The sequence below is a fragment of the Poecile atricapillus genome, chromosome 1 (assembly GCF_030490865.1).
Source record: "Poecile atricapillus isolate bPoeAtr1 chromosome 1, bPoeAtr1.hap1, whole genome shotgun sequence".
Taxonomy (NCBI): Eukaryota; Metazoa; Chordata; class Aves; order Passeriformes; family Paridae; genus Poecile; species Poecile atricapillus.
The window spans coordinates 3,295,086-3,322,727 of record NC_081249.1 but is presented as its reverse complement, the minus strand read 5'-3'; the positions used below and the strand labels follow the sequence as shown (position 1 = coordinate 3,322,727).

At 41.1% G+C, this 27,642-nt stretch overlaps 1 protein-coding gene across 6 annotated transcripts in view; it reads left to right on the top strand.

Moving 5' to 3' along the window:
• The window catches only part of ERG (ETS transcription factor ERG), a 100,737-nt gene that overhangs the window by 39,524 nt on the left and 33,571 nt on the right, over positions 1-27,642 (top strand). For 2 of the 6 annotated variants that reach the window (XM_058834162.1, XM_058834144.1), the window contains exon 1: positions 801-959. The exons of 3 other annotated variants lie outside the window; for them this stretch is intronic. In XM_058834162.1, coding sequence (XP_058690145.1) covers positions 942-959 — 18 coding nt within the window. In that variant the 5' untranslated portion in view covers positions 801-941. Of the gene's footprint in view, positions 1-800; positions 960-1,170; positions 1,247-27,642 lie in introns of those variants that run through there. One more of the 6 variants, XM_058834181.1, reaches the window with a different exon arrangement.

Below are 27,642 nucleotides of genomic sequence, written 5' to 3'. Positions count from 1 at the left end.
GCAAAAATAAAAAAATATAAATAAATAAAAAATAAATAAAAATATAACACTGAATAAAAAAATGGCCATCACGCTCTAACCAGGAAGGGAAGTGCCAGTGAAACCATCTCATTTCCATTCATGGATAGAGCTGTGAATTAAGTGAAAAAAATGGAAGATTTAAGACTGTTCTTGGTGTTCAGGCATCTGCTTTTGAAGTTTTATGTCTTTTTGTGACTTCCTCTCCTCAGTTAGAAAGAGACATCAAAAAGAAATGATTGTGTCCAACCTATTTGCTTCTTCTCTAAGGGAAAAAAAAAAGTGCTAAATCAGATAGGCTGGAAAGTGTCAATAGCTCAGGAATGCAGGAATGAGGTTAATGGACAAATATAGACATGGTGTAAGCAGGGCCAGACCTCATTAACATATTTGGAGTTACACCCATTTATACCCAGCCTGGTTTTGGCCCTGGATCAGCAATTCCCCAGTGAACAGCCTGCATCAAACCACAGCTGAATTTGGCCCATTTCATCTGACATCTGCATCCTGCCTCGAAGTGGCCTGTCACACTTATTGCACATCAGATCACACCTGCCCAGGCGGCCACGGGCAATTGACTTTTTTGTTTGAAAAAAAACAAACCCAACAAACCAACCAAAAAAAAAAAAAAAAAAAACCAAAAAAACAACAACAACAAAAAATTTTTAAAAATTCAGTCACATATCATCAAGAAAAACAACATTGTTTTAGGACTCTTATCTCTTCACTCCCAAATATCCTGTTTCTTCGAGCTGCGGTGGCCAGGACCAATAGAAACCTCTTCCTGCCATTGGCTGACTTCATTTCCCAGAGTTAGCACAATCTCATCCGCTCTAAACAACCTCATCAAAACTTCTTTCTGGTCAGAGCGAAGCAATAATTATTATTAGCAATTATTAGCTATCAATAATCTTGATCACATTATGGCAAGCACTATTAAGGTAAGGAGGGGGTACCTTTTTTGGTTGGAATTTTTTCCTCACTGGCGTGTTCTTTGGTTTCCTTTATCAACCTAGATAAGTTAGAATTGGGCAACACCCCCACTGCCACAATAGAGGACAACAAGATTTCCTTTGTACTGCCTAGTAAATTTCCTTTTTCCTACTCCAACCATCCGCAAGGCTTAAAAACTTCAAACTCGGAAAAAAAATTGGGTTTTTTAAATTCACTGTTCAGTGGTGTGGATTGCATAGGCGAAGCCCTTTTGTGAGAGCTTCTGAAATTTCTTGTAGGTATCCCTCGGACAACTTGGATGTGTTTGTGGACTGCCATGAGGGGAGAGGGTGTGCACTGGAAGGAAAAAACGGGTTCCTAAGGGCGCTAAACTTTTGGATACTTTGAAATGTTTCTCTCGCGGATGGGGACATAAATTTTAGCGAGTGGGAAGGAGAGGCACCAGCTCTTGTTTCTCATGCAGGTGTTAATTATGTGCTTTTCTAGAAACTCTGAATTTTAAACTCGGGACTTTTCTGGATGTTATTTTAACGGTGGTGGGAAGATCTCACGGGCGTGTTCTTTTTTCTGTTTTAATTTTTTTGGACAATAAAAGTCTTTTCTTGCTGCATAACTCGATCTCGGTGCATGGTTTGTTGGTTTTGGTTTGGTTTTTTTTTTTTTTTAAAGGATGGCATTGCTGGGTTTTTTTGGGCTGTGTCACTTAGTTGAATAAATCTGTCTGTCTAGATTTTGTTTCTTGGGACAGCAGTTACCAATAGAGCAATAGCTGTGATTAATTGCAGAATGTGACGGTAATTAAGCGTTTTGTGAGGGTGAAGCTAATTTTACATGAAGAGCACGGGCAGGGAGGTCTCTGTGGTGTTGTTCTATCAGGTTTGGAATGAAGGTATTGTTGGATTCAGGACTGAGGTGTTTGTTTTCTTCGTGGCATTGTCTGTTTCTGTACTTTTGTAATTATGTCAGAGATTTAATGAGGGATATGGAATAGCCTGGCCGTTGGCTAAGTAGGGCTGCAGTTGGATTTTTCGGTAAATTCTGCTCCAGTGTTTCCATTTTAGAGATCACTTGGTGCTTTTTGTTAGGGGTTTTGGGAATCTGACAGTCTTGCCCAAGGGCAGTGTGAATAAAAAGTTTAATGAAGCTTTTGTTTTTGTGATCACTGATGTTTTCATGGGGCTATCAATAGAGACATAGATCTGACTCTCCTCTGCATTGCTGGCCAGCAGCTGTTAAATGCTAAGTAGCTCCTGAAACTGAATTCCCTTTGGTTTTGCCGTGCATTTCAGAGCACACAGGACATGACAGGCACTTAATGAAAATTTCGAGTTTCAGGGATTCAAGTTTTGGCTAAAAGGAGGGCTGTGTGCTGAGGTTTTAATGGTGGGTTTGCTTCTATTCATCAGAATATTGATACTAATTTTATTTTTCAAAAATAATGGCACCCATGAGATCGGATGCTGTTTCCATTTTAGATAATTCCAATTATTTATTTCCTTTATGTTTCATATTGACTGAATTTTAATAGGATAGAAGATTGTTAAATGATACCTAATTTTTATTATTTGACTTCCACCTTACACTTAAGAGAACTGTTTTATATAGCCTGGTAATGCAATGTACTCACCAAAATGGAAAAGTGTCCAATTCTCTCTCCTCATCTGGAATGTGAATCTTGCAAGAGGTCTCAGGCAATGTAAAATATTGAGGATTTTGCTGCCCAGGGTGCTGGGAAGGCCCTACATGCTTTAGCAAGAATTTTATTTGTGCAAGTGCAAAATGTGAAATGACTGGGAAGAAATGACAGGTGCTTTGTACTCGAGGTGCAGGAAATGTGCTCTGACACGGGGCTGAGACAATCCAAAGATTTTCAATTCCTCTTCTATAGGGACTGGATAAAGAAGTGTTTCTTTATAAAGAAATACCTTTCTTTTATAAAGAACCCTTTTAACTGAAGGGTTTTGGAAATAAAGAAATTACATTTGAAGGCCAGGCAGGTGTTTGTTTAGCTTTTGCTAAACAGTTATATTTATATATATATATATATTTAATATAATGGTTTGTGTTGTCTGCTGGCAATGGGTAGCCCAGCTCTCCCAGTTTGCTTGAGGAAGGTGGAGAGCCTTATCTGGGATCTCTGGGAATTCAGTGTGTTCTTTAGGGAAGCTGTGGAATCATTAAATTTCAGAATTGGGATGAGCATGGCTCTGTATTTATTCCTAACTGGGCAAAGACTTCTCAGAACCTACACCCGTGCAAAGGTGACCCTATTCCAGTCAGGGTGTCTGATTTATCCTTTCCCTCTCAGACAGACCCCTGGGACACCGGGCTCGGCAGGAATTGGGCAGGAATCTGGGAAATTTGGGGAAGCAAACCCTGCTGGCAGGTTTTGGGTGCTGGGTTTGATGTCCTGAGTGTGTTTTTTCCCAGGGCATCACTCTCTCCTCACCCCCTGCCATTCCTTTTTCCCTTGGAGGGGGAAAGCTTCAGGTTTCTCCTGAAGAGGAGGAGGAGGATGAGGATGAGACAGCAGCACCTTTTTCCCAGGCGCTGACATGGATAAATAATAATATTTCATAATAAATATTAATAATTAATACAATAATATTAATCCTGACTTCCCCACTGGCCAGGGATTTCTCCCTTGGATGGGGAGAGGTCAGCGTAAGAAGCTGTGGAGAGGAAGGTGGTGCAAGAAGGTGCCTCCCCAGCCAGGATTTTGGGTTGATATTTCATATCCCAATAGCTGGTGCACACTCAGCTGAGCTCTCTCTTACGTTTTTTGGCATTTTGAAGGATAAAATGTGGTTTTTCAAGCGGGAAAATTCTCCTTAGAGTGAAGGTTTCAGCGCTAAGAGGTTTCCCTCTGGCTCAGGCGGTGTCTGACAGCTCTGCCATGGCACAGCAGTGCAGAGCATTGAATCTGAACATTATCAAATAAATGCAATTATTTATATTTATCAGTTACACTACTGTAAATACAATTTTAGAACATATCTGACTTAGGCATCACTCTTCTGTTTGTGTTTTGGCTTTTTTTTTTAAAGAATCAACAAAAACTATTTAAGTGTTACCTTGGGTTGAAGTAAAAATAATTATCCTGGAGGTCATTTTGGTGTTTTTTCTCATTATCCATCCCATAGTGGACAAAAGAATATTAAATAGAAAAGTACAGCTTGAATTCTAACTCCTTGCCATGTTCAAGCCTTGCTCTGTTTCTCTCTTTGCCTGCCAGTGCCATTATGCTTATTCTTAGAAAAACTCTTCACTAAATTGACTTTATAATTATTTCTTGGTTATACTTGTGGATATTTCTTTTATTTTAACTTACACCTAAATATGCTCACATCCTCTCTTCATTATTATTTTTTCAAGTGATGTTCACATGGAATCTATGATTTCAGGGAGAAGAAGTCTGTGTATTTGATAAAGGACAGGAGAATCTTTGTGGTTTCTGAGGCTTGAGGGTGTGGATGCACTGATTAAAGCAGAATATAGGGGGCAAGATTAATTTTTTTTGGCTGAATCTTGTTCTGGGTTTGTCTCTGTAGAATTACTTTTCTCTCACTTTATTTTAGAAGCTCCAAGTAGTCACTCAAATGTTTCTGAAAGCTGGAGACAGTTAAGAAATAAATCTGTTCTTGGCATATGGAAATGTTTAAGGCTTTGTTTAGAGGATTGCATCTGCACTGAGTCCAGCAGAGCTGACACAGTAATTTGTACTTTCGTTCCTTGCATTTAAACAATTATAAAGATTATTATCTTTTATTTTTTTTCTTTTTTTTCCCCCCCCTCATCTCAGTTAGCAGCTGATCCAATGACATATTTAACTTTCAGCCTGTGAATGCTTCCCTTGGCTTTGGTGATTTTTCACCTTTAAAGCTGAGCACACACCTGAGTGCTCTGGTGAGCCAGAGGCAGCAGCAGAGCCCTAAAGCACTCACTTGATCCACCTAATCCAAACTTCACACCCATTTCATGAAGGTTTTGTCCCAATAAAGGCAGTAGAATCAGAGTAGAATTATTTCCAGGTAAAGCAGTATTTCTGACTCAAACACAAATGTGTGATTTCAAGGCAGAAATGAGCAGAAGTTATTTTGTGCTGTTTTCTTCTGTTTTTAATCAGCAGTCATTTAACTCGATTTGGTTTGTGTCTTCATATGCCAAAATGAAGTGAAATATAAGGATTTTGCTTTCTAGAATTAAGTCCCCAGGCAAGGAACAACAGCTGGAAAATGCATATGTTTGACTGTCTGAGTTTGTTGGTTTGTTTGTTTTTCCTGAACAAGAACTACATTATCCCTTAACAAAATGTTTTTCAGCAAGTTCCCCGTGTTACAAAAGGCCTTTCAGAAATAATGTTCAAAGAAACAAGTGCTCTTGGAGAATGAAAGATAAACACAGAAGCAGTTTTGAAAAATCTGAGTGCCAAAAATGATACTTATTTACCAAGCGATGCTTTATAATTCAATAAAATATATATAATGCTGTTTACTCAGGAAGAAGTAGCTTTTATAATACAAGTTTCTAAATCAAGCCAAGAGAATTACTGAGAAAATCAGGTAAAAAGAAAAAAAAGAAAATTTGATTTTGTATGATGAATTTTAGCAAAATAAGGGTGATACATTAGAAAACATGACAGTGCCAAATCTTGTCAGGGTAACTCATTCATTGACTGTAATGTGATTTTTATCAGATCCATCTTTGAAAAATTAATTTCTTTGGATAGATAATTACACAGACACCCTCCTGTCCTTGATATACATATATATATATAGATATATATAGATATGTACACACATATATTTTATATATATTTGTGTATTACAGAAGAAGTTTTTGCACTGAAAATATCAATAAAGACAGGAAAACTGATGTGAAAAAGGTATCAGTCCTTTCCTTAAAGAATGGATGTGTCTTTGTGGTTGGAGGGGTTGTTTTAAATGTTGTAGCCAAACCTGCCTGAGGCTGGAGAATGCTGTGTCCCTCAGTTTATTTCTTCTCCCTTAGAGGGACTGTATGATCCTGTAAATATAACAATGAACAGAAGGAGAAGTTTTAAGAAATCTGGTGAGGTTTGGCTTGCAAATGTTACCTCTCTCCTTGAAATGTAGGCACTCGGTTACCACTTTTTATTATGCACAGAGGAAGATTGGGCATTTCTTTCAGGAAAGAGATATTAGTGGCTAATAAATAAAATTAATGATGGTTTTTAATAACTGTGGTGCATGAACCAGCAATTGCCTCTTCTGGTAATTACCATTATCAAATTGGTTACAAAGTAAAATGAATGAAGTGACAATTTTGTTGTCGTAAGAATTTGTCATTGAACATAAAAAGTTAAAGAAGAATGATGAGTAACAGTGAATTTCTTTGCAAGGGCTAGACCAAGGGACTCAGAGTGGCCAAGGGAAATGATCTTTTGGGGATTCTGAGTGGAAGGAATGCCTAGGATGTGATGTGTTCCCCTTGCAATGCTGTTTATTTGCGGTGTGTATCTCCAGCCGTGGGTGGGAAGCGGTGTCACCAGGCTGGCGTGACCTTGTCACCCTGGGAGAGGAGCTGACTTGCTTAGTCAAAGGTGTGTGCTGCCAACAGATGACAGGGACTGGCTTTATGCAAATACCTGCAGGAAGGGGTGGATCCCAATTTTCGGGAAGTGGCAGGACTCTTTAAAGCTACCTGCCTGATTTAACAGGGATGAGAGAGTGGCAGACGAAGACACGGTACCACAAGTGGAGAAGAAAAACCCCAGGAGTCTGGAAATGCTTTGTTTGACAAATCCCTCATTACAGCAAGGAGCAGCACATTAATTCTACGTGGAAGGTTTTGCATAACTGCAGGAGGTTTTTTTAAAACTCAGTTCTTCAGAGCTGAAAAACATCTTTTTTTAGACTCTCTGTTTATTACCTTGATAAACAGCAAAATGCTGCCACAGCAATTACCTTGATGATAAAGGGTCTGTAGACAGATACTTCCTGCCTTCATTTCCTACCCAGATAAGCTGCCAAAATCAGGGACTACCAATACAGGAAATGCTTTCAATAGGAACTTCCTATCTGTTAATATCTAATTCACTGAAAAGATCTAAGCCCTTCTTGTTTCATATAAAGGTAGTGCTCTACCTGATGCTATTTAAACACTCAAGCCCCAGTACAATGCATCTGGTGCTGTAATAAATTTCAAATTATTCAAATGCTGTTATCCTGGACTATGAAATACAGGCATTTTTCTCTGCAGTGGTAGGAAAAGTGCCCCTGCATTTTATAAAACTGGGAATTAGGATGCTTCAAAACCCACTCTCATTCTGTCAGATGAAAAACATCCCCCCTCAAACTCCTTGTTGCCTGAATCCTTTCCTCATTTCTGTACATCTCCAAGTAAAATACACATTTCATTAGGTGAAATTGAGGTGGACTTCTCCAACAAATAGTTCAGAGCATGTTCTGGACACCTTGGAGATTCATGGCCATTTTTTGCAATCCACAGTGCTCTACATACTCAAACAAAATGACTGAAACAGAAATTTTGCTTCAGTGTGCTGGGAAATAAAACCATGACTAACCTGTGTGTTTGAACCTCTGCTAAGGAAAAGAGAAACTCAGAGCAAAGGGAAAGGAAATAAAGACAGAAAACCTCCATTGCTAATCGTGACTTCAGGGGAATTTGTTTCAGGCGCATGAACAGGATGAATGAGGATTTATGAAACCTGGAGTGAAACTGGCCAAAATGAAGTCAACAGTGTGGCTTGACTGGGACCAGGCTTTCACCCAAGTTATTCAGGAGTTCAGCCCAAAATTTCTGTGTTGTTTTGCCAGTGATTCTGCTGGAGTCATTCCAGGTTTCTGCCACTGTGACTGAGATGGGTATTTTGGCCTTTCCCTGCAGAATTGAGAAGTCCTTTGCTGTTGTGGCTTCATTTATATCCCACCTTTTCATCTGGGATGAGTAGTCCCACATTCAGTTATCTCCTCAGATTGCTAAATTTGTGTTGTGCTCTGTGTCTGGGATCTGAGAATCCGAGGCTGGGAATCTGAGGCTGGATTCACAGGCTGGGAATCTGAGGCTGGATTCACAGGCTGGGAATCTGAGGCTGGATTCTCAGGCCCTTCCAGAGACCCTGGTGATCACATCCCTTGGAGATTTCTTGGCTGTGGGACAGGAGGGCTGCTCCTGTGAGCACCTGACCCAAACCCCCAGATTTTACAGAGGTTTCTGCAAGCTGGAGGTTGATCATGACAAGTGGCTTTCCCAAGGCCATGGGTGAAGAAGCTTTAGGAAGTTTCCCCTTGGCTTTGGGCTCACAGGGCTGCTGGGGAAATGCACACTTTGTCCTGAAAGCAATGTTCCTCAGATGTGGTTTAGTCAGCTCTTATCTGCTCACATAAATTTTTATTATTGTTAATCTCTGGCGTACTCACAGCAGCTTTCCTCATGCGTCAGGTATTCCCTTGGAAGAGCTCAAAACTGTTGCTTTTTGCTAATCAGATCAACTCACTAAAGTGGTGGCCAGAGACATTTTTCACATTATTTCCATGCAGGCATTACCTTTTTAAAAACTTCCCCGTGATTTGTCATCGAGGCATCGTTACCTCTGCTGTTTTCATGGAATTCAGAATCCGATTGTTTAGTCTACGTAAAGGGGGGAAAACGAGGGGGGTCCTGTGCCTTTAATGTTGTTTATAACGGTTGGACAGAGCTTGTCAGGTGAAGGTTAATTGCTCTCCAGTTAAAGCAGTTCTCTGCACAGATGGGTTATCAGGGCTGAACACTCGTTACAAGATTAATCTCGTTTCCGACAAGACTTCCCTTTCCTCCAACTGATTTTTGCTCAGCCATTGGACCTGTCAGCAGCCGTTAAGAGAAGGGTGGGTTACCTCTGGGATATTAATGCCTGTGAGCAGCGAAACAATGCAGAGTGTGTGTCATATCGGCGGGGAACATCTTTAGGAGACAGCACATTTCGGAGCTCTTCTGAAGGTCGAGATTCATAAACAACAGAAACAATCAGGAGTGGTTGTGTTAACCCTCCTCGTGGATACAAACTCGTAGGCTCCTTTATTGTGCCCCTCCTCATCTCTTGTGGACCTGGTTTTTTAGGTCCAAAGGTGTATTTTTGGGGAAAATTTTAGCCAACAAAGCACCCCTGGTGAGATGTGGAACCCAAGATGCTTCTGTCCAGTGGACTGATGGACGAGGCCTTCAGTTTATGCTTAAATGAGAGACAATAAATCATGGTGTCCACTCAAAGAAATTCAAACTTTGGGAGTTCTGTCTTGGGCTCTAAGCAAACCTCTTGAATTTTCCTCTTTTTTTCCAAGCTGGAGTCATTCGCAGATGGATCCACTGGGCTACAGAGGTATGAGATGGATGTAGAGTGTGAGGAGAAGCAGGCACATCGTGTTCTTAGCACAACATTGCCTTTCTAGCCAAGGCTGCAGCAACTCTGCCAGTCCAGGCTCATCCTGAGCGTTTGGATGGACTGAGTTCAAGGAGGCTGCGGCACGAACGCAAAAGTCTCGCAGGAGTTTTTGGGTTTATTTCAGGAGTTCTGATACAACCAAAATAACAAAACTTGGCAGAAAACTCTGGCTGCCAGGTTTCTGCCACGCAGCTTTAGTCAGTAAATTCCAAAACACTAAACAAGTATTCAAGGCAACAAACAGGGTAGCTCCGATGTTTCCTTCGAGTTTCCTGTCCTGGCTTGGGATCAGCTCCATCCTGTCGATGGTGCTGGGTCTCTTCATTGACTTCTGAGTGAACTTTGAGTCAGGCTGCATTGTCCCAGCCAAGAAATCCAGCTCTGTGGAGGGTCGTGGGCTGCACAGCATTCACCAGATGATTTATTTTTAATTTGTTTTATAAACACGCAACAAAACTGTTAAGTTTTATAAAAAACAAGTTTTGTTTAAGAAAAATCTATCTACAAGTTTCTGACAATCTCTTGATTTTCTTTTTTAAATTTTCTTTTAATCATAAAATAGTTTAATAACCTTACTGCTGAATTCTTAGGGTTTCTCATACTAGCGAGATTAAAAATGCATTTTCCTTTGATTTAGAATCCACCAGGTTTAAGGAAATTTACTTGCTCCAGTTATAAAGCTGAAATGAAAGGTAGACAGGAATGTAACCTCTGGATGTCATCCTCTTCAGCAGTGTGCATTCAGAGCCAAAGCAATTCAAGAGAGTGAATTCCATTACTGGTTCTAATAAGATAGGAAAAGTGCATAGTAAATCTTTACAATGCCAACTAAATCACCGGTGCTTTATGCCAAAGGGGGCAAGTTTAGCAGAAACTTTTAAAATGGGCCAGGTTGAATTATTTTTAAAAGAGGAGAGTCCCTAAGAGGTTGTTAAATCTCTGCTTAAAGCCTTGAATAAGGATCTTGTTTTTCAAGATGCTGATGGAGACGAGAGTTCCTGCTGTCTGTGCTCAGTGAGAATTCAGATGGTTTTGAAGAGGGAAGCTTACAGGCAATTAGGAATTGTTGTTATGCCACTTACCTGATGTGAGAGAAGCCCTCCTTGTCAATAACACCTTTCTAGAAAAAGGAAATTGAAAGTGGTCAGACCTTTTTTTTCTTTTTTCCCAAGGAAAGGTCTTTGTTTAGCAAAATAATGGAATAATTAATGTGAGGGACATGAGGCCCTGGCACAGGTGCCCAGAGCAGCTGGGGCTGCCCCTGGATCCCTGGCAGTGCCCAAGGCCAGGCTGGACATTGGGAGCTCCTGGGACAGTGGGAGGTGTCCCTGCCATGGCAGGGGTGCCACTGGATGGGTTTTAAGGTCCTTCCAGCCCAAACCATTCCATGATTCTGTGATGGTTTGGTTTTTTCACTTAGAATGGGAAGCATTCAAAATGAACTACGAATTCCAAAGCTGTTTGTTGGGCAAGTGGGTTGCAGATTTGACAACTGCAACATCTTTAAAAAAAAAAGAATCAAAAAGTAATTTAAATAGATGTTGGGAATATCTTGAGCTAAAGCACAGTCTGTGAAATGTACATGTAAGTTACTGACTTTGTGAATTTTGTCTCTGCCACGGAGCCCAGATCCTTTTCAGTCACCATGAATGTGAAATCTTACAGAATCACAGAATCATTCAGGTTGGACAGGACGTCCAAAACAAAGTCCCAGCTGTGCCCGATGCCCACCTTGTCCCCAGGGCAGAGCCCTGAGTGCCACGTCCAGGTGACACCTCCAGGGATGGGCACTGCAAAGCTCCCTGGGCAGCCCCTGCCAAGGCCTGAGCTCCCTTTCCATGGGCAAATTCCTGCTGCTGTCCACCCTGAGCCTCCCCTGGCCCAGCCTGAGGCCTGAGCTCTCCTCCTGTCCCTGTTCCCTGGCAGCAGAGCCCGACCCCCCCGGCTGTCCCCTCCTGCCAGGGACTTGTGCAGAGCAATGAGGTCTCCCTTATTTTCTGTCTTCAAATTTACTTCTTTTTCTCCACACCTTCATCACACCCTTAATGAAACCTTTTAGGACCCAGACCAGACCAAATTCTGTTTCAAATATGTTTCTCTCCTGTACTTGGGTCATCATAAAACTGTTTTCCTCTTTTGTAGAATTTTTATTTGGCCTCTGTCTCTCATCTGCTTCTTGGAGGATGCATTTCTCACCAGCTCTCTCCATTTTTATTTGGAATCTTGTGACATTTAGCAACTAAGGGTCAGTTTCTTGAATTAAGTGAACATTTGAAATCTTCAATGTTCACTAACAAAAGTTCTAAAAATTTTACCTTACAAGCCAAGATGCAGACCCAAAACACATTGGGTTTAAGTACTTTTTTTTTTTTTTTTTCCCAAGACCTGATCCAAAACTTCCTGGTCTTGTTTCTGGTTTATAAGCTGGGGCTCAGAAGTTTTCTTGTCATCAGGTTAAATCTTATTCCTGAAGGTGTCAAGAAACAAAGCTGGCAGTTCAACCTCTTGGGGAAATGTATTTGCTGTGTAGTAACTGCCAAAAGCTTCAGTTATTTTTATTTTTTTTTTTAAATTGAAGATATTCAAATTTTGCATCACAAAATTGTGATTATATAACCAGAAGTTAATAAAATGAATTTCTGTTTATATATTCGTAGAATTTGTCCCTCCAAATATTGCAATTTATGGGGCTTGAAGGCTTTTATGACCCTGGAGAGGATGAATTAAAGGTGCTCAAGGTTGCTTGAGAAAGGTCAGCATTAAGTGGAGTGTCTGTGAGCCCCAAGGCATTGCTTTCCTTCTTTACCCCTTCTAATTCTCTTGGTAAAATTAATTTTCTTAATTTTTCTTTGTGAAAAGACAAGGAATTCAGAAGGTTGAATAAGAAGCTGAGTTAAAATGTTGCAAAAAGTTTGATATGAATGTTTCAAGGTAGAGGTAGAAAGCAGCAGGATGTGATACTAAAATTAAGGTGACAAGAAAAAATGTTAAATTTTCTGTCAGTAAAAATATTCAGAACTCACAATGACATGACCTTAAAAAAAAACGGAATTTCAGGGAATAATATATATATTACTTGTCTTAGCTGCCTTCTAATTCACAAATCTTTGGCTGGAAATGAAAACCAGCAGTCTTTTTAGCTGACTGTAGAATTTAGGTTCAGAGGAACCTAAGGTTCAGTAAGATCATGAAGGTTGGCAGCCACCATTGTTAAAAAGGAAGCTTGATAAATCCTCAGAATTAACTCTTTTGAAATCTTAGTTGAATAGGATTGGGATGATGCTGAAAATGAAATTTCTAAGCTTGATAAAGACATTAAAACTAGACTCTCAGAAAGAAGAACTTGATTTAAAATTTGATTTAAAATAATTTTCCCACTACTCCATGAACAACTGAAGGAATAATTATCAGTGCTGCTAAAAAAACCAAACCAAAGTGTAAGGTGGGAACACAAAATCTGTTGAGGAAGTTCCTTGAGTCATGAAGTGTCCTAAGGAGGACAAAGTTTTTGAGTTTTCTGAAGCTGTCAGCTTTGAATTGGAGAGGGACTATCAGAAAAGAAAAATAAAGTCATTATAGTGTGAATTTTCATGGCAGTGAGTACAAACTTTAATCTCCAGTGTTCCAGAGCCCATTTACAATCACCAGGCTTGTTTAAATTAATGAGAAGGTGGCCAGGCAAAGGAGAACAGAGGCCCAAACTTCTAAAAACAGTCTGGATTTGCAAACAGAGAAGTGCTATGCAAAATATTGCCTCAGTTACTGCTGAGCCTCTCAGATTCCCTGGCTGGCTGTTGTATTCCACACCTTCCAGCCACCAGCAGAGCCCTCTGCTATCACAGACTTCAGCCTGCTTTTAATCATTAATAGTCTTTTCTTCACCAGATTTCTTTGATCTCATTTTGCACGACTTCATCTCCTCCTCTGTTTTCTTTTTCACTCAGATTGCAATTTCTTCGCTTTGTTTAATCCTCAGTTGCCCTCAAAGTCTGAACACACGTTTCTGAAGGACTGAGCTGGTTTTTCAGTCTTTTGTGTCTCTTGGAGAGGGACTTCTTGTAAAGGCTGGAGGGCCAGGAGCCAGGGAATGGCTGCCAGTGGCAGAGGGCAGGGCTGGATCTTGGGATCTTGGGCAGGAATTGTTCCCTGGCAGGGTGGGCAGGGGCTGGGATGGAATTGCCAGAGCAGCTGGGGCTGCCCCTGGATCCCTGGCAGTGCCCAAGGCCAGGCTGGACATTGGGAGCTCCTGGGACAGTGGGAGGTGTCCCTGCCATGGCAGGGCTGGGATGGGATGAATTTTAAGGTCCCTTCCAACCCAAACCAATCACATAATTCTGTGATTTTCACAGCACCATCTTACACCCCTTTCCAGCAGAAACACAGTTCACCCAACTCGTCAAATTCAAGTCTTGTTGAAATGTTTCTAACAGTAGTTTGCTCAGGTGGGAAAATCCTTCCCTCTGCATAATGAAAAAAAGGGGGGGAAACAGTCCCAAATGTATCATCAGCAGGCTCCTGTTTACTCCTGTTGTTGCTGGATGGGACATTTTGGCTTTTTTAATTCCATGTGGTGGGTGCTGACTCTGGCAGAGGGAGGGAGAATTTTCTGTTACACCCACAGATCCTCACCATGACGTTAAAAAAATCACAGTATTTTCAGAAACAGCTGATTTATTTTCACATTCCCATCTGAGACACTTTCATTGTGATTTTCAGAGCTTTGCTATTTCCTACAGAATTTTCATTAATAGCTTTTAAAAGCTTTTCATCTGACTTGAAATGCGACATTATTCTGCTCAGCTGCTAAAATTGCATGGGCTTGATACCAAGCTCAGTTAATGCTGAAGTTGTTCTAGTGCTTTGAGAAATATCTTCTAATTAGATGCACTTAGATCTTATTTGCAAATAGTTCTATTTATGGCAATAGAAGAGATAAATTTATATATAAAAGATAAATTTGGAATGCAGATTTTTAAGCTACCAAGTTCTAAAATGAGCAGTCTTGTTTTCCTTGCAGGGATTGATGATTTCACTGACACTTCAAAAATTCTGTAAAAGTTACAGAAATATCCTGAGATGTGTTCCTAGAAATACAGAACCAGGAGCTCTGGACTTTGAAATAAATAAGAATTTTTCAAATAGCTGACTTAAAAATATTCTTTGTACATGTCACCAATATAATATTTAATGTACTCAAGCATACAAAACCTATCTGTAGAAAAAGTAGAATATAAGATGTGGCAGGAATTTTAAATGTTTCTAGCAAATGTTTTCTCCACAGTTGTGTCTGAAGCCTGAAACTTCAGAGGGTCATAAACAGCTTTAAAACACGCCTGGTCAGTGAAGAAATACTCAACATGAGGAAGCAAAAAATTTTACTGAAGCTTTAGATCTGTTTTCCATATTCTTACAAAAGAGTTGGTTTCTAAAGATCTGTTTTAGATTTAAGTCTCACTGGAAGTATCTTATAAGAAAGCTTTTATATATTTAAAAGATGTTCTGAAGAGTCAAAGTTCTCCTGATAAAACTGGTTAAGTGTTTCTGCTGACTCTGATGGAGAAAAATTATTTTTGCTAATTGTTTTGGTAAAATTAGTTTGTGAAATTCTCAACAATCTGCGTTTGGCTGGTTGAAAATTTACAGTCTTGAGAAATTGATGCTTTGAACAGATGCCAAGTTCAGGTATGGATACCAAAAAGAAAGCTGGAGAGAGACAATTGCCAAGGGCTGCAGGAATTGCCAGGAGCCAGGGAATGGCTGCCAGTGGCAGAGGGCAGGGCTGGATCTTGGGATCTTGGGCAGGAATTGTTCCCTGGCAGGGTGGGCAGGGGCTGGGATGGAATTGCCAGAGCAGCTGGGGCTGCCCCTGGATCCCTGGCAGTGCCCAAGGCCAGGCTGGACATTGGGAGCTCCTGGGACAGTGGGAGATGTCCCTGTCATGGCAGGGGAGTAGAATTAATTGATCTTTAAGGTCCTTTTCAACCTAAACCAGGCTGGCATTCTCTGGTACCTGAGGCTGGACACCTCCATGTGCATCAGAATTAACTCCTTGCCTTGCCAATGTATCAATCACCCCCAAACTACAAAATCCTCATTACCCACATGTGTTCCAGGTCAGCTGAATGATGTATTAATAAAAGAATAAGACTTTTCTTGGTCAAAGTCCAATCTTCAGGCTGCCAAACTCTCAGAGGGAAAATAAAACACAACAATCCCACCTTCCTGCTGTCGTGTCAAGAGAGCTCAATTTGTCCAGAGAAGCTGTGGATTCCTCATCCCTGGAAATGTCCAAGGGCATTTGGACAGGGCTTGGAGCAGCCTGGGATAGTGGAAGATGTCCCTGCCCACGGCAAGGGATTGGAATTAATGATCTTTAAGACCCCTTCAAACTGAAACTTTGCTTTTCCTTTCCCTTTCATCAGGCTTTTCTCTTTACCTTCACTCCACTTCTTGCCTGTTACATGTCGTAGCCTTTCATTATTTATGAACAATGTAATTATTCATAGTAGCCTTCATTATTTATTATTTTCTAGTCATTCAAATTGAAAAAAATACCTCTGGCACAGCTGTGACAGTCACACTGCTCACACTTTGCATTCAGCTTGTGCTTTGTATCTATTTCCCTCAGCTTGTGGCCCTTCTGTGTTAGCTGTAAGCATTTTCTGACAAGGTCTGTCTAATCCTTTGCCATAGTTCTGTGCCCAAGACAGCAGAGTCCATTTATTTCTTGCATAAAATTGGTTAGTAAATACTTTAGAGGCACTGGAAATGTCCTTTTTGCTGAAGAATTACAGCAGTTTAAGTAGAAGTTCACATAGGGAAGTCAGCACATTGTGACACGAGTGTTGCCCCACATCTCCCTCTCTGCAGAGCGTACCTTTCATGGTCATGCCAGGTCCCACTGAGAAATGCTTGTGTTTGGGTTTTCATTGCACTGACTGCAACATCTGTGGGTTTGCATCTTTTATCTGCAGTAAAAAACAAAGAAACCACATTTTTTTCTTTCTTTACAGAAGCTGTGCCTCCCTACCCAAAGATTTCAAAGCTGGTCAGGTTCTTGATTTCACAGATTAATAGAATAGTTTGGGGCAGAAGGAACCTTAAAGATCACCCAGTTCCAAATCCCTGCTGTGAGCAGGGGCACCTTCCACCATCCCAGGTTGCTCCAAGCCCCATCCAAACTGGCCTTGGGTGCTTCCAGGGATGAGGCAGCCACAGCTTCTCTGGTCACCCTGTTCCAGTGCCTCACCACCCTCACTGGGAACAATTCCTTCCCAATCTAACCTAATTTAGCTTTAGTTTAAAGCCATTCCTACTTGTCCTATCACTACCTATGCTCATCAAAAGTCCCTCTGAGCTGTCTTGGAGCCTTCTCTCCTCCAGGTGAGCACCCCCAGCTCTCCCTGACTCCAGAGCAGAGCTGCTCCAGATCTGGGATCAACTTCATGACTTCCTCTGGGCTGTCTCCAGCAGCTCCAGGTGCTCCCAGGGCTGGGGCAGCTCTGCAGGTGAGGTCTCACCTGAGCACAGGGGCACAGGGACAGAATTCCCCCTTTCCTGCTGCCCAGGTTGGAGGATCAGCCCAGGCCACAGACTGGGGAAGAGCTTTCCAATTGTGTTGATTCTACACTAGTTTTTTTTCTTACTTGAATAATCCTCATGGACAGAAAGGCTGAAATGATTTGTTCCTTCCTTACTTTTATTCCTTCAAATACAGAAACGGGATTTTAAAATGTCACAGTAACATTTATCATTTTCTTTTATCACATGTGTCTCAGTGAGTGGTTTTTATTCCTGTGGGAGCTCAGTGCATTTCTTGGTCTCCTGAATAGCAGGAGCATTGGAGATTGCTCAGGTCAGCCAGGAGCTAAATGAACAAGCTCATCTGGTTTTCCCTTCTTACCAAACAACATCTATCATTCCTCTTTATTTGGTCCATGCTTTCATTTTATTAGGTTGCAGGGAAGCATAAATGGTGTCTGTTTACATTCCTTGCTGATTCAGTTTGAAATGCTGACCAAGGATGGCTTGAGGAGTCTATAAAAAGATGGGGTAGTTTCTGGCTCTCAGACATGTAAAGGTGCTCCTGGAAGCTCCGGACCCAGAGCGCAAATCAGTTAAGCCTCCTTGACAATTTTGAAACCTCAAATCCTTTGAAATAGTTGGCAACCAGCCTGTTGCATATTTACAGTTACACAACTCACAACTCTTCCCCTCTGTGACTTCTAAAAGTTCCTCCTTCCTTTTTTTCTCTCTAGGTCCCTTGGCAGCATCACAAGAGCTCCTCTGACTCTTCCCTGCCTTCCCCCCAGCCCTCCTTGCCTTTATCTCTCTCTCTCCTTAGTATGGCACATTGTTCTGGGGAAATGGGTTGTTTGGAGTTCACACTTTGTTTTCCTGCTGTTTTTCTGGGAAGCTGGACGTGGCACGAAAGATATGGGAACAGCTTGTAGGAAATGGGTTTGTTTGGGGAAACAATAAAAGAGAAACAGCCTGCATACCTCTCCACCTCTCCTGGATGTTGGAATGCCTGGATTACAGTGTGTGTAAAGATAATTTTTGGGGTCATTTTTCAATACAGCCCAAAGAAAAGCAAATAAAAACACGTTCTTTTAGCATATCTTAATCTTTGCACCAACCCAGCTTCATTTCTTGTAGCAATGTGTATTGAACACTTGTTAGTGAGGTGTGGGGAAAACCATCTTTAAGGTTTCTATTGCTGTGGCAAATGCAGATCTCACAACTCTGGCCAGGGGATTCTCTTCATTTGCACTGACATTCTCAGTTCACTTTTCATCAGTGGCAGCAGCTGATCTCTTTTGTCTTTCTGGAGATGATGTTGGTGCTGTTGCAAAAACCAGTCAATGTCAGAGCAGCAGGGCCTGGTTTTTGACTGATAACTTTGGTAATCACGAGCTTGGAAGAAATATTGCCACAGGGAAAAGCTGCAGGACTTTTCTTGCCACCACATCAAAGATATTGCCACGTGCATTTTCCTTTTCTTCTTCACATGTAAAATTAAAAATGGGCCACAACCTGTTTCTGCTGCATATGAGATTCAGCAGAGAACCACAAGCTCCTACAATCATAATATGGTTTGAGTTGGAAGATGAAGGTTAAATTTGTGAGGCAGGTCTCTAAAGAAATGGAAAGATAATGAAACAGTTGAAAATTTTCTGAAGTAATTGTTTATATTTTGTGATTTTGAAGATTTTATTTAGAAAGACATTGCTTAAGTAATAAGAACTTAGTTTAAAAGCACAAGTACAGGTGTAAATGGGATTAGATTTTTTTTTTGTACTGCCACAAAGCAATTTGTTTTGTGCGTATGTAAGAGTTTCTTTTTAGGATAAAACAACAATATCCTTATTTTACACTAGTTCAGCAGAGCAGGTTAAATATCCTTAAAGAAAAGCAGGCACTTCATTGCTGTTTCACTAAACCCTCTCCTGTGTGAGTCTTTGCATGCAAAGAAATGACTTAATGCTGTGACATTCAACCCTGCCTTAATTTCATTAGTCATGTTTTGTGGCAGATGACTGAAATAATGCGTGCAGAAGTATGAATCAAGATATTCATTATAAACAATTATAGGAAAGTATGCTGGGCTATAACACTGCAAAGGTTATCGTGACAGGAAGTCATATTTTACATACACAGTGGGCATATTTGGAAAGTTCATTCTGAATTTAGAAGGATTACCCATCTGAGCAATATTCCATATGCTCCTGAAATGGGGAACACCATCATGCAATGCTATGTATGTATATATCCAGTGTATACATGGGAACTGCAGAATAAAAGGTGTCTGAGGAAAAGGAAGGGACAATAACATAAACACAAGATTTTCTGCTCCAATGCTGTGCAAAATTGGGCAGTGCTGTTAACAGAGTAAATTTCTAATAAGCAATATAAATTTGTGGTTTAATTCCAGCTGTCTAATTGTGGAGAAGTCAGTAAAATACATAGAATTAGAGAATCATGGAGTGGTTTGGCTTGGAAGGGAGCTTAAAAACCATCTTTTTCCCATCCTCTGCCTTGGACAGGGACACCTCCCACTGTCCCAGGAGCTCCCAATGTCCAGCCTGGCCTTGGGCACTGCCAGGGATCCAGGGGCAGCCCCAGCTGCTCTGGCAATTCCATCCCAGCCCCTGCCCACCCTGCCAGGGAGGAGTTTCATCAAGACAAAATACACTTGGGAGTGAATAAAAACATCCATACAAATAAAGATGGCTCAAGCAGCATTTGCAGAAGCTTTCAAGCAAGGGGATTCATGAGAGCTGGATGTGGTCAGTGCTCTCTAAATAGTGGAGTGAGAGTTTAAAATACGTGGGAAGGTGAGCACAGGGATTTGGTGAACCCGAGATTTGTCAGCTTGGTTGGACTTGATCACGCACCCAGCAGGCTCCCTTTTGTTTTCCTGTGATTTCCTTGGGGTGAGGGGGTATTTGAAGACCTGTAAGTGCAGTGTCTCCAGCAGGAAGATGAGTGACCCGCTGATGACACGGCCACGCTCACCCTGGCGCGCGCACGTGCACAAACACCACACGCAGACCCTGCAGGGAAGTGGTGGGTCACCGAGGAGCTCAGCTCGTGGCCTCCATCCAAGTGTTATTTCCCTAATGCTCTCTGGCATTCCTAAAAAACGAAGCTTCATTGGGAAGGAAACTCGGTTTTTTTTCAGGTTTCCTCAATGCAGCGCCTGTAAGGATCTCTTCGTTCCTTCCCATACATTTCTGATCACTTTGCTGATGAGCTTGTCCTTGGTACATGCTGTGCTTTAGGGAAAGGTGTTTTAATGCCTGAATTATTTTTACTTTGAAATTTGCTTAGAGATTGAGGGTGGGATTCTCTAAAAATGTTCATGTGTACATATACTAAGAGTGTGTGTATATAAATATATATATATATTACATATATAAAATAGGACTGTGTAATTATATATAAAATATATCTATGGTGGGTCAGCCCACCACAGTGAACAAATATTAAATGTAGCAGAACAAATGATAAATGTAATATATAATCTTGTAGTTTTCCTTAGATGGTAGGGAAGAGAGTTGTAAATGTTATCATAACACTGGACAGGTCTTTTGAATAAAGCTAAAAAACTCATGTTAAAAATGTTCTCAGTAACGTTTCCAAACTTTATTGAGGGTAGTTAGTGAGTTGTACAAGGCAAGGCTGTAATTCTGGACAGAGAATATCTCTGATTAGGACACAGTAATTCTTGAAGAAACCCCAGGTGAATTTCTGAGACTGGACAAGATGCAAAGGATTTTAAGAGGAATAAAAAAATGGATAAGATTGATGGTCTAGAATAGTATCAGTTTTGGGCACTGCTTTGGTCCCAAGACTTTCCCAAGGTTCTTTCCTAATATTATTTTGATCTGTTAGCTCCTAGCAGGTGTTGTGTGCAGCCTCAGTTCCCTTCCTGCTGAGCTCTGGGCCGCTTTACAAACCTGCAACCTGCTTTGCAAAACAAATTTTCGCTGGAAAGGTTGCTGAAAATACACTCAAGATGTTTGTATTTTTGAGCAAAAGTGGAATATTGGCTGCTCCTTCAGATTGGTATAGTCTTGTATCTGAAAAGCAAAGTAGCAGCAACAGGCTAGCCCTGGGCTGAGACAGGAATTAAAGAGTTCTACATCCAAGTTTTCCCAGTTTTCTAGGCATTTTGAAGGCCTAGAAGTTAACAGCCAAGCATGATGGAGCACAAAACTTCAAGCTTTCAAAGTTTATAATTGACAATACTCTCAAGATGAAAAGAAAGAAAAGTCTATTGTATTGACTGAAAAAAAAAAAAAGTAATTCAAACTTCACTGCTCAAGCTCTTTCCATGGATGGAAGTGCTAAAATAAGCATACAAAGCTACAGTTTCTTTAAAAATGCAATATATTGTATGCAATATACAATCTGCAGGATATATTTGTATTGTTTCCAGCCCTGGTGATTTAAGGTTGACATAATCATTCAGGAATACTTATTCTGATCATTGTGCTGCACCCTCTTCGTTCAGCTCATGGTTCAGCTGATAAAACCTGGTGTTGTCTCAGTGTTTTAAGTAATTTTCCAGCACTTTGCTCATGTAGAAGGATATTTTTGAGGTCCACTTTCACTCAGGAGCCTGGTGCAGTTCTCTGGTGGTTGTGCATGGGCAGAGCTGTTTCCAAGCCCTTGAAGCCCACTCAGGGGTTGAGAAGGTTGAAATAGATGCAGGGTGGAAGTTTTCATCTCTGTGACATCTATAAAAGTGTTTCCTACTTCCAGCTGTTAAATCTTGACAGATAAAAACTGCAGATGAAATAATTGATTGTGAAATGGCAACTCTTTAAATCGGGTGCTCATGTCTGCTCTGGAAATCACTGTACTCAGTGTGATAATTTTAATGTGTGAAATTCAGGGTAGTCCCAAACACAGCACACAGCTTGGCATGAGGGAGACATGTCTTCTAAGACTGATTTTTAGTAATTCTGACCAAAGTTTCACCATCTGCAATAACAGAATGATGATTCTTTATTTTCTGAAGCACTTGCAGACATGGAGTTAAATAACTCATGCTGCAAACATGACTTTATGGTTTGCTGACATTTTAGGAACAACAGTGTATTAGAAATTGTGATAAGGCACCAGGGTCTGCATTTGAATTTAGAGTATTTCAGAATTTGTTCATTAGGACACAAAATATTAAGCCTTCGGGCTTATCCACGGAGGCCTCTGCTCACGTTAGCGGTGAAGTCAGAGTTACACAAAGAGGGCTGCAGGATCAGGCCTCAAACATCTGCTGCTGCTTCCCAGAAATGAATCTAGCCTGCAATTTCATAACATCAGTTTGATGGATGCTTGATTATTCCTTTTTTCAAGTGGGGCTCCAAACATCCTTGTATTTTTCTCAACAAGAGGTGAGGAGAGCTGATAAGTGGCAGCACCGGGCCTGTGTTTGGATTAACACAGAGTCTCCAAGTGCTCCCTGAAAGGAGGTGGAGGATGTTGGCTGAGCTGGCAATCACATTCTCATGGGTGGAGGTGAGGACAACATCTGTCTTTCCTATCTTGTACTTGCCAAGGCTTTTCGTTGTTCCTGAACTCTCCTCATGAATATAATATGTGGGTTTTTGTCTGATCTAATGAATCCAAGACTCGGAGATTTAGATGGAAAACATATTCCAGATGTGTGTTGCAATTCCTGACTCAGGTGACTGCATTTTAAGCAGTAACCTTTTCCAGCATGTTCCCCACACCATATTGAATGTCCTTCTTCTGCAAACGGTCAGGAGAGACTTGTACAAGCATCATGATTAATAAACTACAGCAAGGCTAAAACATCAATCATTTGCCTTTTGTTTCACCCGATTGCTGCTGGATGCAATGAATCCAAGGCTCAAAGACTTGGCTTTGGAGCAGGGCTGCAAATTTAGGCTCTTTAAGCAGTTCAAGCCCAGCTTGTTTCCTCGTGCACTGGTGCCTGTTGCAGACGTGAGCGGAGTCTGAGACTGGAAGAGTTCCCACTGCTCGGGGAGGTTCTGGTGTCCAGCCTCTCTGTGCTCTCTGTTCCAGCCTGGAAATTGCATTCCTGGCCTGTTTGAAATTAGGTTTTCACTCCAGATGAGCAGCTTCCTAGAGCATCAGAAGATGCAGTCTGAGGGAGGATAGGTAGAAGAACAGCAAGGACGAAGAGTGACTTGGTCAAATCTTGTGCCCTGTGTACTCTCCTCCGCACTATCACCTGTTCTTTCTTTCAGTAACAGCTGTAATTCAATTTACAAACCTTCAACAACAAATGTTATCAGATATACAAGGGATACCAAGAGCACTAAAACATGGAAACACTTAAGGAGCTAATTGCACGGCCTTAATGAGAACAATCTTCCCTCAGAAAATGCAGGTCCTCTCCAAATGTGACTGTTTATTAGAAAGTTTTAACATCTGCAAAACACACGGTGGTGTGTTACAATTAATCCACATAATAAACAGTTTGGTGAAAGTTTTTGTATAACAGCTTTTGGTCTAATTTAGGATGAAAATAAGTTGCAGTATGTCAGAATTCTTTTTGGAACAGAGAGGTTTTTCTGACCAACTGTAGACATCTGAGAAGTGATAAGAAGCAGCCCATGTCTGAAGGGATTGTGGGGAGGTCAAAGCTTGTGCTTATCTATGCATTATCATTAAATCAGATTAGAAAAGTAAAATGTGTTTACATCAATGAGGAGAAATATTATAAAACTGGTGTCAAAAAATAGGTTGTATAAATGCAATGCATATGGCAAAGTTGATTAAAAGTTCTTTATTGCAGTGTTGTTGTGAGCCAAGGGTAACAGGTCCTTTTGGGAGTCTGGGAATGCTGTCTGCAGAAGCAAAAAAATGCTTTTTGTTTCTGTAGCATCTCAATGTACAATGAGGAGCTTTGCTGTGTTTGTTTCCCCTCAGTCATCCTCCTCCTCCTCCTCTTTGGATGCAGCTCTTGCCTGATCCCATCCAACCTCGCCTTCAACATTTCCAGGGATGGGGAATCCACAATTTATCTGGGCAACCTGTGCCAGGGCCTCACCACCCTCACAGCCAAGGATTTCTTCCTAAAATAGAATATAAACCTGTCTTCCTTCAGTTTAAAACCATTGCTCATGAAAAAAAGAACCTACTGTTCACAGTTTAAAACCATTGTCCATTCTAACCCCTGAGTCAGAGTGGCCTCCAAAGTGCTTTAAAATCCTGCTGCTCTGTTTATTCCCCAATATCCCTCATCCCCATCAAATTCTGCTGCACAACCACACACTTTATTGTCTTGTGTATCCATTTCTTAAGTTTGACCAAACTTTACAGAAAAACAAAAGTCTTTGTCCTTAGTTCCTGACATTGCATTTAAAGGAGAGGGCAGCTTGCATGTGCTTCTCATGATGGGAACTACTTCAATCACATTTCCTGTAACTTCATGTTTCTAGGCCAAGTAATCTTGCATTTGATTAAGTAAACACCTTTGTCCTAATGACTTTATGCCTACTTTAAAGGCGTTGCTGTACCTATTGTTCTACAGATTTGTCAGTCTGTTATTCTTTTTCTTTTTTTAAACTTATCAGTGAAGTGTAAGTCAAAACCAAATAGAGAAATTGTTTTGTTCTTTTATCATTAGTACAGAAAGTCCAAGGGAGAAGCCAGGTTTGGCATAGTACAAGCAATTAAAATATAAAAGGAATATAATGAAGGAACGTGGGTTTGTTTGGGTTTTGTGGGGTTTGGTTTTGTTTTTTTTTTTTTTGCTGTCATGTCATGAGAGGAAATATGTGGAGAAAGGAAGATGAAATAAATAAAATTCACATTCAATATTGACCTCAATCACCAACAGCCCTGCTTCACAGACTTGTATGAAAGACCCTTTCCACCTTCTCCCTTAAGCTCCATGCATTCTACTCTTCATATCCCTTTACTACAGACATTAATTACTAGAAATTAAAGGTTTTGTTCCTGAGATGTCATGAGAATATGTTGCATCATGTGAAATCCAGGAAGATGACCCATTCACTGCCAAAATCAATGTCAAAAAGGTACAAACCCTTGCAAAACTGAAAGAAGCCTGTAATGCATCTATTTTGTAATAATTATTAATGTTTACATTTCTTTATCCCACTTATGGCTTGATGTTGCCAAACTGCTCCAAAGACAGCATTAATATGGATGAGAAAAAGAGATTAACATGTAAATGAGTAATGAAAAGCATTTACTAGGAATAGAACTGGCATCCATATGTAATAAGACCTTGCCAAACATTGTCAGTATTAATAGCTTTGTTTACATTTATATGTGGCCAGACCATGCCGCTATTTTTTCATGATGGTGAGTTCTGACAATTTTTATATTAGATTTGGTCCAGGAGCTTGCATTTGCAATTATAACACAAAACAGATTTTTAAGTCCCTGTGTTTAGGAAAGAAATAAGCCACACTGCTTTCTGTCAGCTGTTTGCTGTTGGAGCCTTCCTTTCACAGCTCAGAGTCTGGGGACACCACGTTAATGCCCAACATCAGACATTCCTGTATAACTGAGAAATGCTCCCTGTTGCTGGGTGCTGTTTCCTTGTTTTTTCCCAGGATGAGCTGCAGGGGTGGTTCTGTCAGGTTGGTTGAGTTCTGGTTGTTCAGCATCTCTGGGTCTTGCAAGGTCAGTGGATTCAGAAAAGCCTGGCCCAGAAATCCTCACCTTTTAAGTGGCATAAGCTGATCCAAGGGCTGGAGCCCCTCTGCTGTGGAGCCAGGCTGGGAGAGCTGGGGGTGCTCACCTGGAGAGGAAAAGCTCCAGGGAGAGCTCAGAGCCCCTTCCAAGGCCTGAAGGGGCTCCAGGAAAGCTGGAGAGAGACAATTCCCAAGGGATGCAGGGCCAGGAGCCAGGGAATGGCTGCCAGTGGCAGAGGGCAGGGCTGGATGGGATACTGGGAAGCCTGGCAGGGTGGTTTTACATTGATGAGGAGAAATATTATAAAACTGGTGTCAAAAAATTGGTTGTATAAATGCAATGCATATGGCAAAGTTAATTAAAAGTTCTTTATTGCAGTGTTGTTGTGAGCCAAGGGTAACAGGTCCTTTTGGGAGTCAGGTAACAGGGTGCCCCGAGCAGCTGCACCATCCTTGGATATTTCCAAGGCCAGAATTTGAAGCAGCCTGGGATAGTGGGAGATGTCAGTGGAATGAGGTGATCTTTTAATTCCCTTCCTACCCAAACCATTCTGTGGTTCTCCAATTCAAGATCACCGAGAGGAAGAAGAGGTTGAAGATTACATGAGGCTGATTCCAGCATGGGCCACATTCTTTAGTTGTGCCGACTCCTCAACATCTTGCAAAGGCTTAGATGAGCCTTTTGTCACCCAGGGAGGGGAGATCCATGTCCGTCTGTCCTTCCAGACGGGTCAGACCAGGGAGGGTGGATGTCAGAGGCTCTCGCTGTTGTGGAGTGCACATTAAGGAGCCTCCACAAAGGGCCCGACCCCCAGCACACAAAGCTGGCAGGAGCTCAGTTATTCCCCCAGAGCCTTCCCAGAGCTGTCAGCGAGCACTAACTGATAACCAGCAGGATGGAGTACAGATGAGTGATATTAAACCACAGCTAAACTCAGGCTGAGCTTCCTTTCTCCCTGAGTTTTCCTCTGAAATGTGAAGTTCAAGTCTGTCTCTCGGGCTTGTTTATGTTTGTCTTGTTTTGTATCCGTCGTTGTAGATATTCACACAGCCCTAGATAATTTGGTTCATATTTCCAGTATTAACTATGCTCATCAGGAAGTTTAAATGTTTGCACTTTCCTTCCTCAGGCAACATAAATGGGAACCCATAGTACAAGCAGCATTTGTTGTCATTAGTAATGCCAATAAATAGAAAACCTTTTTTTTCTTCTTATTATTTACATTTATACTTACCCTAAATATCCATAAATCAACTTACATTAGGTGGAGTAATTTTTAATAGGAACCAGAAAAATTTGCTTTGTTTCACTTGTGTGGGGGAGGATGAGAAATAAATCTGCTATATAGTGCTTGATGCCTGTTTTGAAAAGGTCCATTAGTAAATGGTTTACAAAATTAAATAATGTTTTATTTGCAATCTGTATCAGCTTTCTCCTCTATGATTCACACTTTAGTGTATTTACTGGAGTTAACTCTTCCAAAATGAACATTTTATGTGTTTTTTGTCTCATGGATTGGGACAGAAAAGAGGGAACTGTGCATTCAGTAGTGTCAGGCATGGGATGCATTGTGATTATCTGGCCAGGTTGTGTTTGTGCACTTATATATATATATATATATATATGTATATATAATTTTGGGGAGTTATTTCATGAAAAAAAACTTACGGACTGCTGGGAAAGAATTCTTTACTTTCCCTCCAGTGTAACATCTTCTTTCTTTAGTTCTTGTTATGTGATCCCTGCTACTTTATTACCCAAGCACATCAAGTTCCCTGCTGTGTCTCAGTGGAGGCAGGGAAGAGTCCTTGGGGAGCAGGGGACCAGTGGCCATCTCCCCACACACCTCCTTGGTCTGCAGGTTTTCTCAGAAAAGGCTCTCCAGAAAAGCTTCAGACCACCAACAGCAAAGGTTTCTGGCATGAGAGGCATGACAAAAAGGAGAGGTGTTATTCTGGGATCCTTTTTGTCTCACAGAACCAAAGAGGCAGAGGTAGCTGGTTGCAGGTTGGTGGGAGAGGGTGCAGAACACAGAAGGAAGGGTGGTAACTGAGAAGTCACTGGTGGCAGCCTAGTGGTGATCT